Source organism: Vulpes vulpes, chromosome 9 (assembly GCF_048418805.1).
Source record: "Vulpes vulpes isolate BD-2025 chromosome 9, VulVul3, whole genome shotgun sequence".
Taxonomy (NCBI): domain Eukaryota; kingdom Metazoa; phylum Chordata; class Mammalia; order Carnivora; family Canidae; genus Vulpes; species Vulpes vulpes.
Window position 1 is genome coordinate 42,869,505 of NC_132788.1, and position 12,694 is coordinate 42,882,198.

Consider the following 12,694-nt stretch of genomic DNA (forward strand, 5'->3'; position numbering starts at 1 on the left):
CATGGATAATAAGGCTCACACCAAGCCAACCATTACTGTTGTTACTTTAATTCAAGGACCGAAAAGACTTACCAATGAATGCTGGGATTCCTGGATACAATGTCTCTCTCCAGGGCTTCCACCAGATCCTTGTCATACCCAGCACCGTCAAATTTAGGAATTTCACCATCGCTCGCACCATCATGCATATTCTTCCTTCCCTAGATACAGGTATAAAAAAAGCACTGGTCAATAACAAGATAATTTTAGTTAACATCACTGAGCTTTTGAAATATTATAATGTAATTATCTTAAAAGTAATTTTCTTTTTTTTAAGATTGTGTTTTCTGATTACTCAAATGCCACCCTCCCCTGTTGATTTCATCAGAAACCAATACATTGGACAACTGTATTATACACATCAAATTTATATCTTTGGGGGTATAGTTTCAAGTAAGACTAAAATGATCCTTACTAGATACTTCTGGATTTGTGGGTGCAGGGAATTTCCACCACCACCAGAGACTATACAGAACATACAGAAACAACATTAATTTACTGAGAACCTACTACACGGCAATAAATCTTACATATATTATCTCATTTAATACTCACAACAAGGTATGTATTGTTATCCTTATTTTTACAAATAAGGAACTAGGATTCAGGTGAAGTAATTTAAGCAAGTTCATAATTATTAAATGTCTGAGTAGAGATTTTAATGCAGCTTTTCCTGGCTCTCTGAGCCCATGGCCTTTGCATAACATCAGACCACTTCATGACTAACTTTTTAAAGCTTAAATGCTTTACAAACTATGATTTGCCAAAGCTAAGAAAGAGGCTACAGAGGAGGAAGGCCTTGGGACTCTGAACTGCATCTTGCAAAGCCTTTTCCCTGTTTTCACCCCCCAGGATTCAGGGTTTCTTCCTAGTAAAGTCCTTGGACCACATCATAAAGTGACTATAATGATCATGGTAAAAGGATCTTTTTAAATAGTATTATTAAGACCACTAAAGCAATATACTTTATCCTAAATTCTTTATTTAATAATATGGTAGCTTTAAAAAACAATTACATGCTCTGGTTTCTATGGGTTCTGCCAAGATTTACTCAAGCTTTAAATGAAATGCGCTCAGTTGCTAGAGATAGTTAACCACTAGAACTACTTCAAGGGACAGGGCCAAATATCTCCCTAGAGCTTCAGCCCCACAGTTACTGCCTAATACTAAAATGAAAGAGAAAACAGTCAAAAAAAAATGCATGAATTTCCTAAGCTTAAGTCTGAAGAGAGTAAACAGAATGAACCTCTCTTACCACACTTCATCTGAGATAAACCGTAGGCTTGATCATAAGTGCTGACAGAAAACTAAAATGGCTCCCCTTGGGCAAATGCTCAACTCATTAAGTAACTAGGTAAATGACCAAACAGTGCTCTTGGTGACTTGACACAAAAAATGAATATTTTACTGTTTCTGGGTGGCACAGTGACAATATTAGCTCAATTTTCAATAAGATTCTTATGTTTCAGATGATAGATACCAATATTGACAATATTAAAAAGAGTAAGTTTGTGGCATATCTACACAACAAACATAGTATCTACAAATTTAAAATAAGCTCAGCCTAGAATCACACTGTATAATACAGGTAGGAAAGGCTAAAAATCACATTCAAACAAATCACTGGAAATTCTCTAATCATTTTTAAAACTCTTCTGGAAATAAATCAACTAAAGAATGCAACAGAAACTGATATATCTAAGACTTAGCATAACTTGATTCAAATGGCATTATAATCTGAGACTTACCAAAAAATAATTATTAAAAAATATAAGTAGACATCCATTTTAATAGGAATGTCCAGTGGTAGAAAAGACATGATAAACACTGCCAAGGGAAAGAAAAAGCTGTACACTTATCTGAAAGTAGTAAGAATCAGAGGATTTAAAAGAATAATAAATATGTGAGCATATCTGTCTAATACATTTCAGTAGGTTTTATCAGTGAATAAAAATACACTACCTGCCCTCAATTGACCATCTAGTCTAATAGGGGAAACATAACAAGTAAACAAGACAAAAACATACATATCATAAACTGTGAAATGCTATGAAAAAACTGAGTGGTCCATGTCATTGAAAGGTATTGAGCAAACAAAACACAGATTGGAGAGACAGGCAGAGGCCAACTCACCTAGGGCCCAAAAGGCCAGAGGGAGAAGCTTGGACTTTATTCTAAATGAATCGGGAAATGGCAGGATCTGATTTACATTTTTAAATGACCCTTCTGCCTACTGTGTGGAAAAAGGATAGGGTAGACAACTAGAAGCAGAGAAAGAAAGTCTGCATTCTAGTAATACTCAAGGTCAAGCTTCTCAATTCACAGAAGAGGAAATATGGGTGTTAAATCAGTCAAATGACTTGTCCTAGGATCCAAAGTTTATCAAAGATAGAGATGAGATTTGAATACAAATTAAGTACTCCAAAAAAGATTCTGGGAACTCTTCCAAGTCAAAATGGTGAGATTATTAAACAACAGATTTAGGGAAACTAAAAATAAATAATTAATTTGGTTACACTGGGAAACCAACAAAAAAGGTGACCATCATCCTTCATAACAAATACTCACATACACTGAGGGCACTTGATAGAATGAGTACTGGGTGATATACTATATGTTGACAAATTGAATTTAAATAAAACAATGTAAAAAAAATACTCAGATAAACTACAATAGGGCATCAAACATAAGTAACTGTGGTTTCAGTTAATGAGCTAGATTAACTGTAATACTAATACCTAAAAGAGACTTAGTTTTCAGGCAATAAAAGATAACCTCACCCAAGATAGTACCTGAACAATTTATAATAATAATAAAAGCTGCAGTAACACTGAAATGATCTTAGAAATCTTTCTTTAGATTTCCACATTAACTGACGAAGGTCAACATTAGCAAGAATTTTAAAAAAAAAAAAAACATTAGCAAGAATTTGATATTTAGCATGCAGTCTGACCTTTTTCCTCATTAAAAAAAATATTTTAGCATCTTTTTACTAATGTCTAAATTACCCTTATCAAGAAAGCTTTGTTAATGAGCTTTCATTAGTATCGACTAATCATTCTATGTGAAAAAAAATGAGGCTAAAATTAGTGACTAACCCAATATCATATAAAGTCAATGACACAAGTTGGCCTAAAGCACAAATAACGGTTTTTGCATTTTATTGTATGTCTTCTCACTCAGGCAGATTAAGTGAAAGACGGTCAGTTACTAGCTCTGGGTCTTGCATTTCAAATGACAAGTGAATTGCACCCAGAGAAGAATATCCAGGGCAATGAATGATTCAAAACCACATCATATAGAGGAAGACCAAGGACACTAGAGACATGTAAGCTGAAGAAGAAAACACTAGTGGAGCCACATGACCAACTGACCTATCTACCTCTATTTCCTCTATATTATTCCAAAGGAAAGAACCAGAACCAATAAAAAGTAACAAAAGACATAAATTTCAGATCAGCAAAACAATTTTCTAACAATGAGATCTGTTTAACAAAGTGGTCACTGCTCTTGCTAGGTAGTGAGCTACCCAACATCAGAATTACTAATTAGTAATAAATAAAAAGAAAAAAAATCACTGGCCCACAGTCAGAGGGATGTCCAAGCTCAGCTCAACTCTGAGGTCAGTGACATTATGCTGGTAACTTGAAATAGTCAAAATAGAAGTATTTACACCACAGGAATCAGCTGATGCTACAGACCAGGGCTTGATTTATTGTTTTGTTAATGGCCTAGACTAATAGGGAAAATGTTAAAAATGCAGATGAAACTTAAAAGTATGTCATTTCTGCAGCTCTTACATTATAAATTGCACAAAAATTAAGAAAATATTTTTCCAGGATTTGAAACTATTACCTGATTCATCAAAGTTGCTCAAATAATTGACAAATGAGTGAACTACCAACATACATTTCTATTATTTCACTTTCATCTCATTAATTAAAAAGAATACCAACACCAGCATTCATGTCAGAACTACACTTTTAGGGCAGCCCAGGTAGCTCAGTGGTTTAGTGCCGCCTTCAGCCCAGGGCCTGATCCTGGAGACCCAGGATCGAGTCCCACGTCAGGCTCCCTGTGTGCAGCCTGCTTCTCCCTCTGCCTGTGTCTCTGTCTCTCTCTCTGTGTGTGTCTCTCATGAATAAATAAATAAAGTCTTTTTAAAGAAAAAAAAAAAAGAACTATACTTTTAGTCATCTATTAACTGCAACCATAGGTTGGCTACAGATATAAGAGATGAGCAAAAATCAGCAAAGGTATTCTGTGAGAGTCCATTAGTTCTACAGAATTTACAATAAAGAGTACAATATATTTAATTATTTATAAATTATGTACTATACATCATTTGTATCAGATTTATAATAAATGTGTGAATGTGTATATACACACACTTTCTTCTGAAACTATTCAACATTTACCAGTACACTACTAGTTGGATGATCATCATTCATCAAATAGTTTACCCATATGACAGTATCCTTTTCTTCATAAGAAAAAGAAAAGTTTTTCTCAAGTCACTATTGATTTGTAGAATCACCTATCAACACTTCTCAATTCAGTTTACAGTATCCCTTCACATCAGACATCCCTACACTTACTCAGTAATGAGAAGGAAAGTATTCAAAAAGGGCCATTTGTTACATATAACTCAATGAAATGAAGTCCTTTAAGTTTAACAACCTTAAATCAATTCTATGAATATAATTTACCATACTTTAATCTGAATTCTATTTAAAAGTATATACAGCTTTGGGGATCCCTGGGTGGCGCAGCGGTTTGGCGCCTGCCTTTGGCCCAGGGCGCGATCCTGGAGACCCGGGATCGAGTCCCACGTCGGGCTCCCGGTGCATGGAGCCTGCTTCTCCCTCTGCCTGTGTCTCTGCCTCTCTCTCTCTCTCTCTGTGACTAGCATAAGTAAATAAAAATTAAAAAAAAAAAAAAAATTAAAAAAAAAAAAAAAAAGTATATACAGCTTTAATCATGAGATCGCAATAGAAGCACTGCTCATTTCACTAAGAGTTAATTAACCATAAAGCCATAGTCTTAAAAATACTTGCGAATCAGAGCTTTGTGAATTAAATTTATTTTTGGTTACAATACAAAAACATTTCCTCTGCTACCTAATATTTTTAGACCATCTTTTTTTTAATAAAAAAATGCATTTATTATTTCTATGTATATTTCTATACTAACTCTAGGCTCCAATAGTTTAAAAAATAATACATCAAATTTTCTCAGGTACATTCAAATAAGACTGAAAAATATAGCTGTCAAGGTCAATTGATTCATCTCACTCCCTCTCGTCAATAAGAAAATATTCAACGTGAGGCCAAGAGTCACATTTTGTTAGTCTGTATTCCTAGTCCCTGCAAGTATACTAAAACAAAGCACACACATAATAAAAGTATGTTAATGTGATGGGATGAGCACTGGGATTACAACTGATGAATTATTAAAAAGTATATCTGAAACTAATAATATACTATATGTTGGCTAACTGAATTTAAATTAAAATCAATCAGTCAAAGGTGTGTCAAGTAAACAGGGTAAGAAACTGGCTTTGTGATGACTCTGTGGACCTCATGGAGCGAAAAATTGTAAGGGCTGAGCAATAGATTGCTATACAAAGTGATTGTTACTTGCTGAAAAACAGTATTTTTAAGCTTGGACCTCATCTGAAGCTTGTCAACAGCTTAAAAAAAAAAAAAGAAAGAAAGAAAAAGAGGGGTGGGGAAGATTTAATCACTCCCAGAAAATGAAAGGGAACTCTTTTACAAGAAACAAGTATTCATGATATATTAAAATATGATAGTAATAAGCATTTTGAAACAAAAGGCTGTCTAGCATACTGATTAAAAGCTCAGGTGATAAAGAGTTCAACTCCTAGTCCCCCCACCACTTGCAGGTACGACTCTGGTGCCTCAATTTCTTCATATGTAGAACAGGGAAAATTATGCTGAGGTCACAAGAAGTATTTACAGGAATTAAATAAGCCAATCAATATATATATATAAAACTTCAAAAAGGGGCTAGTAAAGGTTAAGTGTACTCAAGGAAGATTAACATCTGCTACTGCTATTATTATTAGTTGCCCCATCACCCAGTTTGCAACACTAAATTAAAAAATCTAGATACTAAAAAAAAAAAAAAAATCTAGATACTAGGCTCCTGGGTGGCTCAGTGGTTGAGCCTCCACCTTTGGCTCAGGTCATGATCCTGGAGTTCTAGGATAGAGTCCCGCATCAGGATACCCAGAGGGAGCCCGCTTTTCCCTCTGCCGAGGTCTCTGCCTCTCTCTGTCTCCCATGAACAAATAATTAAAAAAAAAAAAATCCAGATACTGAGAATCTTGGGTAAGATATATAATTTCTCTTGTCCTCACTTTTTTTTTTTTTTTACATCTATAAAGTTAAGTGGCTGGCTGAAGTACAATGGCAGCTTTCAAACTTTTGACCACAACACAAAATAATAAGTTCATTTGAGATCATGAGCTACTATACACCAATATATAATTACATAATTAAGGTTTTTCTATATATTGATATAATTAAATATTTTTTCTAAAAATTACAGTGTCCTTACTCTCATTAATGCCTTCTGAATTTTCTAATCTGTTCTGGTTTTTTTTTTCTTAATCTGATTGCAATACACAGAACCAAAGATACTGGGGACCACTGTACTTCTGAGGAGCCCTCCAGTACAAAGTACTCACTGTCAAAATAGCATATTCAAAGGCAGTGGGTATGTCAGTTTCACCTAAGCATTCTCAAACCCTACCACAGCCTCCAGTAAATTTTAAGGACACTAAAATTCTAAAGGGCATTGAGTGCTCATAATAACCATAACTGAACCAAGTACACTTTTCAAATTCTAATAAACTCTGCATGAGTTTGTTTTTACAAATTGCAGTCCCCTTTGTGTCCAGAGTGACTCAAAAACCATCTTTTATCTTCAAACAACTGTAGAGTTCTTTTTTTTTTTAATAAAGGGCTTACTTTCCAGTGACATTCTGAGTACTTACATGTCAATGAAAGAATAAGATTTAGAAAATTATTTGGAAATTTTTAAGAGACAATTTGCAATCTCCAGAAGAATCTGACATTCAACAAATGCCGCCTCATTGCTTTGTTCTTTGCTTAAAAATCACATTTAAAAATCAACATTTATTTAATTGTTCTCGGACTCCTTTCAAATCTAATCCCATTTTTAATCTAGTTAGGTACGGATAACTACATAATATGAAAAAATCCTAAAATAAAGAGGAAAAAGATCTGTGACTTCACAGATTCCATTCCAAGCTCCATGCTTTGACTCTATGACCTTGGGTTAAGGCCTCGGCTCTCTACCTCAGTTTCTTCATTTACAAGATGAGTACCTACTTCATGGGATTGTTTCCTGAATTACTGTCCAATCACTGGAAATGGTGCCTAGCAGGGAGGCATCCAGTAAGCCATGACTAAGGTTATTCTCTTGTGTTAATGTGAAATGAAGGTAAAGACTGAAAGTTCCCCACCTAGTTCTAAAAGTTTACCTAAAAGCTCCTAGCAGAGCAAGAGTTGGACTTCAGCCCCTACTTTATGTTCTAAAATGCAAACCAAAATTAGCCAACAAAAGTGAAAAACAAGGGAAGCAAAGATGACACATAAGACAGAGATTTTTAAGTATCCATTCAGGTGGTTTTTGATAATGAGGGAAAACCAGCAGGGGTAAGTAAGTAGTGCCTCCTCACGAATCCCAAAAAGGATCAGAGATAGAATCACTTACTGTTCTATGGTATAATAGCTCTGACAAAAAACAAATAGAATCTATCTTTGAATCTATATATCATGAATAGAAATACTAAAAAAAAAACAAAAAAAACAAAACAAAAAAAAGTTTTATTCAAACCACAGATTAAATATGCACAAGGCCTGGGAAAGTTGTTTGTGCAGAGGCCTTATCTACTGATTGAAATTATACATCATAAAAATAATTCAAACATAGCATCTTATTTTGAAGGATAACAACTTGCTATTAAGTGAGAAGTTATATTTTTTCTTTTCTGTTTTTTTTTTTTTTAAGATTTTATTTATTTATTCATGAGAGACAGAGAAAGGCAGAGACATAGGCAGAGAAAGAAGCAGGCTCCTCCCCTCCTCCCTCTTCTGCCAAAGGCAGATGCTCAACTACTAAGCCACCCAGGTGCCCCTGAAGTTATATTTTCATTGTATGTATCACAGCATCAACATGAGAACATATCCTGAATCTCTACCTAGAGGAATTTAAAACTTCTTGGTGGCAATCCAATAATCATCATCATTCATGCCTGATGTCACAATGGAAACAGGAAATGGCATCACTAAAATTAAGGCTAAAAATGTGTCAGGTCATCCTGGCTGGCTCCCTACTCTGTAAGATTACCTCCAATCCATCTTAAGGGCAGGACAGAATTTCCACCTAGTACTATGTTCATTCACCCAACAATTTCCCAGATAAAGTAAATATACACAGTGAACTCCAACCAAGGAAAATTCATTAAGAGAAAAAAAAAATCCACATCCTTATAAGTCTTTCCCCTACAACTATTTTCATTTATTGTTCATTTTAATTTAGAATACATGTTAAAATATATTTTAAGTTTTAAAACTTTATTTTGAATATTTCTTCCACTATCCATCTTACTAAAAATCTCTGTGTGTTCTTTTTTAGTATACTTCTAAGGTCATTAACATTGCAGAATGGTCTTCAAAATGCAAAGACTGCTTAGGTTTTTGAATCAGACTGTTTTACTTATCTCTTCCACATCAAAACCGAGGTACCCTGAAAAGCCAAAAAAATTATAATATACACCAAAAGTCATGGGCTTCAAGGGAATGAGTTACAAAGAGAGTCTTGCCTTATCATCTCTTCCTCTTGCTCTATAATCCTTGTCTCTACTTGTAGAGGGTTTTTCACCCTTTGATATAGGATGTGCTCGGCCTACAGGTCCCCGGGCTCCGACTCCTGGCATTTCTTTCCTCAGAGGTCTTACTTCTCGATTGGGACGCCTTATCTGAGGTGGAGCTCTGGTAAGAAAAAATTAAAATGAAAATTAATCAAAGGCAAAAGTATTTCAAACTACTTCAGTCAATAAAACTATTAAATCAAGAAGCCCCAAATCTCAATTGTCCCCCTTTTGCCAATTCATGGTTACCACAATTAGGTCGGTTTTTAAAAGTGCTTTTCATTTAAAAAAAAAAAAAGTGCTTCTCTGTAAAGATATATCAGTTGACACAATTTTTAAACACATAAATATGTGTAACAGCAATTATTTTGTCAAAAAATAACTTAATCACCAATAGAGGGCAATACAGACTATTTCCATCTAATAATAGTGTAATGGAAAGCCAATTACTTTATTCATTACTGTCCTAAGCCAAAACTAAGTAACTTTTAAAAAAGTAAAGCATTTGAAACTAATATATTAAATGTCAATTACACACTTCGATTTTTACAAAAGCATTAAAAGTTGAAAGGACAGGAATTCAAAATATGTCTATTTGCACAGTTGACTAATTTACTGACAATCAAGATGATTTCCTCTACTTCTATACTAGAAAAATCCAACATTTCATTCATCAAATTATAAGTGGTAGGGCTAAACAATGAAATCTTTTTATATACAGATTAATTTATGTGTGAAAACGTTATTCATGCTTTGAAGGTGCCAAAGGAAAAAAATCAAATTATACAGGCTCCCACATGTGAATTAAGAACTTTGATAACTGGGATCCCTGGGTGGCACAGCGGTTTGGCGCCTGCCTTTGGCCCAGGGCGCGATCCTGGAGACCCGGGATCGAATCCCACGTCGGGCTCCCGGTGCATGGAGCCTGCTTCTCCCTCTGCCTGTGTCTCTGCCTCTCTCTCTCTCTGTGTGACTATCATAAATAAAAAAAAAAAAAAAAAAAAAAGAACTTTGATAACTATATATGATGAAGGATGTTAACTAGACCTGTGGTGATCATTTCACAATATATAAAAATACTGAATCATTACGTTTGTATACCTGAAGCTAATATAATGTTGAATGCCAAGTATACCTCAATTTTAAGAGTTTTGATAAATATGTAAACATAACAATACACACAAATGGCACATTTTATTTCATGTAACACGAAACATGTCAATTGGAAAATTCTGAGATTTTAACCTAGCACAGTATTTAGTGTCTCTCTTTAGGTGCTGGGGGACACTATCCACTCTGTGCCTAATCTCTTAATTCTCTTCCTTGGACTGTCTGTGCCTCTGTTTTCCTATCTTTTCTCTCTCTACCACTCTGCCTTTATATTTGTATATATGGGTAGTCCGTTTTTTACCCATTTGCCATTCTTATTATTATCCCTTTCCAACTTCATGCTTTTAATTCATCTAATTCATCATGGGCTTTCTCTTCCTGACATCAGAACTGACATATGTATATAACTTAGAACCTAGCAAAACAAGACAAAAAGCCAAGAAGGATGCAAACTTGAGGCAACAAAGGCAAAACACTGTTGACATACTTCAGGTCTAACAGAGCATCTTCAGACTGTTAGAATTAGACCACCTCATGGAACTGCTAAGGATAAGAGAAGCTGGTGAAAACTGGACATCTATTAGGTTATTACCTACTGACATAGGAATCCTTGGAGTTCAGTCCAGCTAAACAAGTATTTATTGATCACCTACTAGGAGATATACAGCTACTAGTATGCTAGGCCCTGGAAGAAGAAAGAAATCACAGAAAGTAACTGGAAAATAGCATATAGTACAATGGCTATGAGGCATTTTCAAATATAAAGATATAATTGTGGTATTGGTTCTAGTGCATGATTAGTCTTGAGCATCTGCCAATAAATTAAAAATGTGATGAGACTGATCAAAAACTAAAAATGTCACACTCTCTACTCCTAGAGTTTCTTTGCCACCACTACTCTGACGAAATTTCATTCTGTTTTGGTGAAGGAGTGGAAAGTAGTAGAGCAGAACTTTACTTTTATTTTTATATGCTTGTGTGTGCATAAATGTCTTTCCTGAATCAGACCCACGAGTAAGGCCAAAGACAATAAAATGAGAGCAACAATCTCTTCCCCACAGAACAGATGTCAAGTTTACCCTTCTGTTAGCAGCTGCGCCTGTTATTCAAATAGTCCATCATTGTTTGTGGGCCTGCTTTTTAGATGCACAGCCGGCCTGAAGCTTTTGCTCCCAAACAGAAAGCCTGTCCCTTACAGCTGCATGCCAGGCTGCTCGTCAGCTGCTGAGCATGCCCTACCAGCCCTCATTGCTTAGACTGACTGAATGGTAGTGAATCTTGAAACACTTCTACCTTCTCAGTTTGTGCCTTCCCCACCTCGGCTTGCTATTTAACAGTTGCTTAGGAATCCTGCTGTAGTCCACTTTGCACACGCATCCAGCTCAGGAAAGCTGTGTTGGGAGAAGAATTATTTCAAAGCTCTTACACAGGCTGCATTCCAAATGCTTGTTGCTGCTGACCTTGTCCTGCCACTCAAGGTTCTGATGGGCTCATAAATGGTCTGAATGAAACTGCTCGGGAAGCCAGATGTGCCGTGTGGCAAGTTGCACATCTCATTGAAAGTGTGCCTGTGCTGTGAGTCTTCAGTTCCATCTCACTGCAGTTTGATTTTACATTTGTAACAGACTCTGTCGGCTTCCCAAAGGACATCCTTGATTCTGTTCTGTACTTCCTCCACTAGCGCATCACTGCACAATGTCATGCTTCAATTTCAGGACTCAGTGACAGCTTCCAGGCTGTGTAAAAAATGTCTCAAGGCATCTTTCACTGGCCTCTTTTTAAAAAGAGACTTCAGTAGGGTTACACAGCATCATCAACTTCTGCCCTAATGGTCAAAGAAAAGATGACACTGTACTAGCTTATAGTATTCCAAATGTAGATAACTGGAGATCTGCAGATAAAAGACTAGATGGTCTACACTCTGTTCATTTCTACTATATTTATTTCCCTCTAAAAATGGGAAGAAATGTGCCTTTTTCTATCACATGCAAATAAGCCTAATTTCCCCCAAAATCCAGTATTTCCTTTCTAAGCCATATTACCTATCAATATTATATGTAAATGTTATCAACATTGCTTGTTCTAGCAAACACCTGAAAACAACCCAATGTCCAATATCAGAACAGATACATAAATCATTATATATTCACATACTGGATACAATATACACGTGACCATGAATTATAACCACATGCAACAACAACAGATAAATCTCAGGACCGTTATGTTAAAAAGTAAATTCAAAGGACACACAGAGTGAGCAACATAGGATTTCATTTGGGGTACAAATATATGGACTAAAAGAGAGGCAAGGCAACAATAAATCCCAGGTTCAGTACAGTGTCTTACTCTGAAGGAGAGGGAGGGGGATAGGATGCAAAAGAGCTTATGGGCATCTTCAAAGGTAATAGTACAGTTCTTTATCTTAAATTCCCTGGTGGGTACATAGAAGCTATTGTATTGTGACCCCTAATGCCTTGCATAAATTTCAATTATTCATATCACCTACTCAGTAGTTAATAAAACTTTAAATGTGATTATACTACAACAACACAAGGTAAAATATCTGAGCACCTAAAAAGTGAAATTACAGAGTTGCTACAAAGTTATTGGCATGTTCCA

General features: G+C 35.5%; 1 protein-coding gene across 13 annotated transcripts in view; it reads right to left on the minus strand.

Annotated features, from left to right (window-relative positions):
* The window catches only part of KATNAL1 (katanin catalytic subunit A1 like 1), a 114,547-nt gene that overhangs the window by 61,063 nt on the left and 40,790 nt on the right, over positions 1-12,694 (minus strand). For all 13 annotated transcript variants that reach the window (XM_072719916.1, XM_025996737.2, XM_025996736.2 and 10 more), the window contains 2 exons: positions 8,915-9,083; positions 73-200 (listed from right to left, as the gene is read on the minus strand). In XM_072719916.1, the coding sequence (XP_072576017.1) occupies positions 73-200; positions 8,915-9,083 (297 nt within the window). The remainder of the gene's footprint in view (positions 1-72; positions 201-8,914; positions 9,084-12,694) is intronic.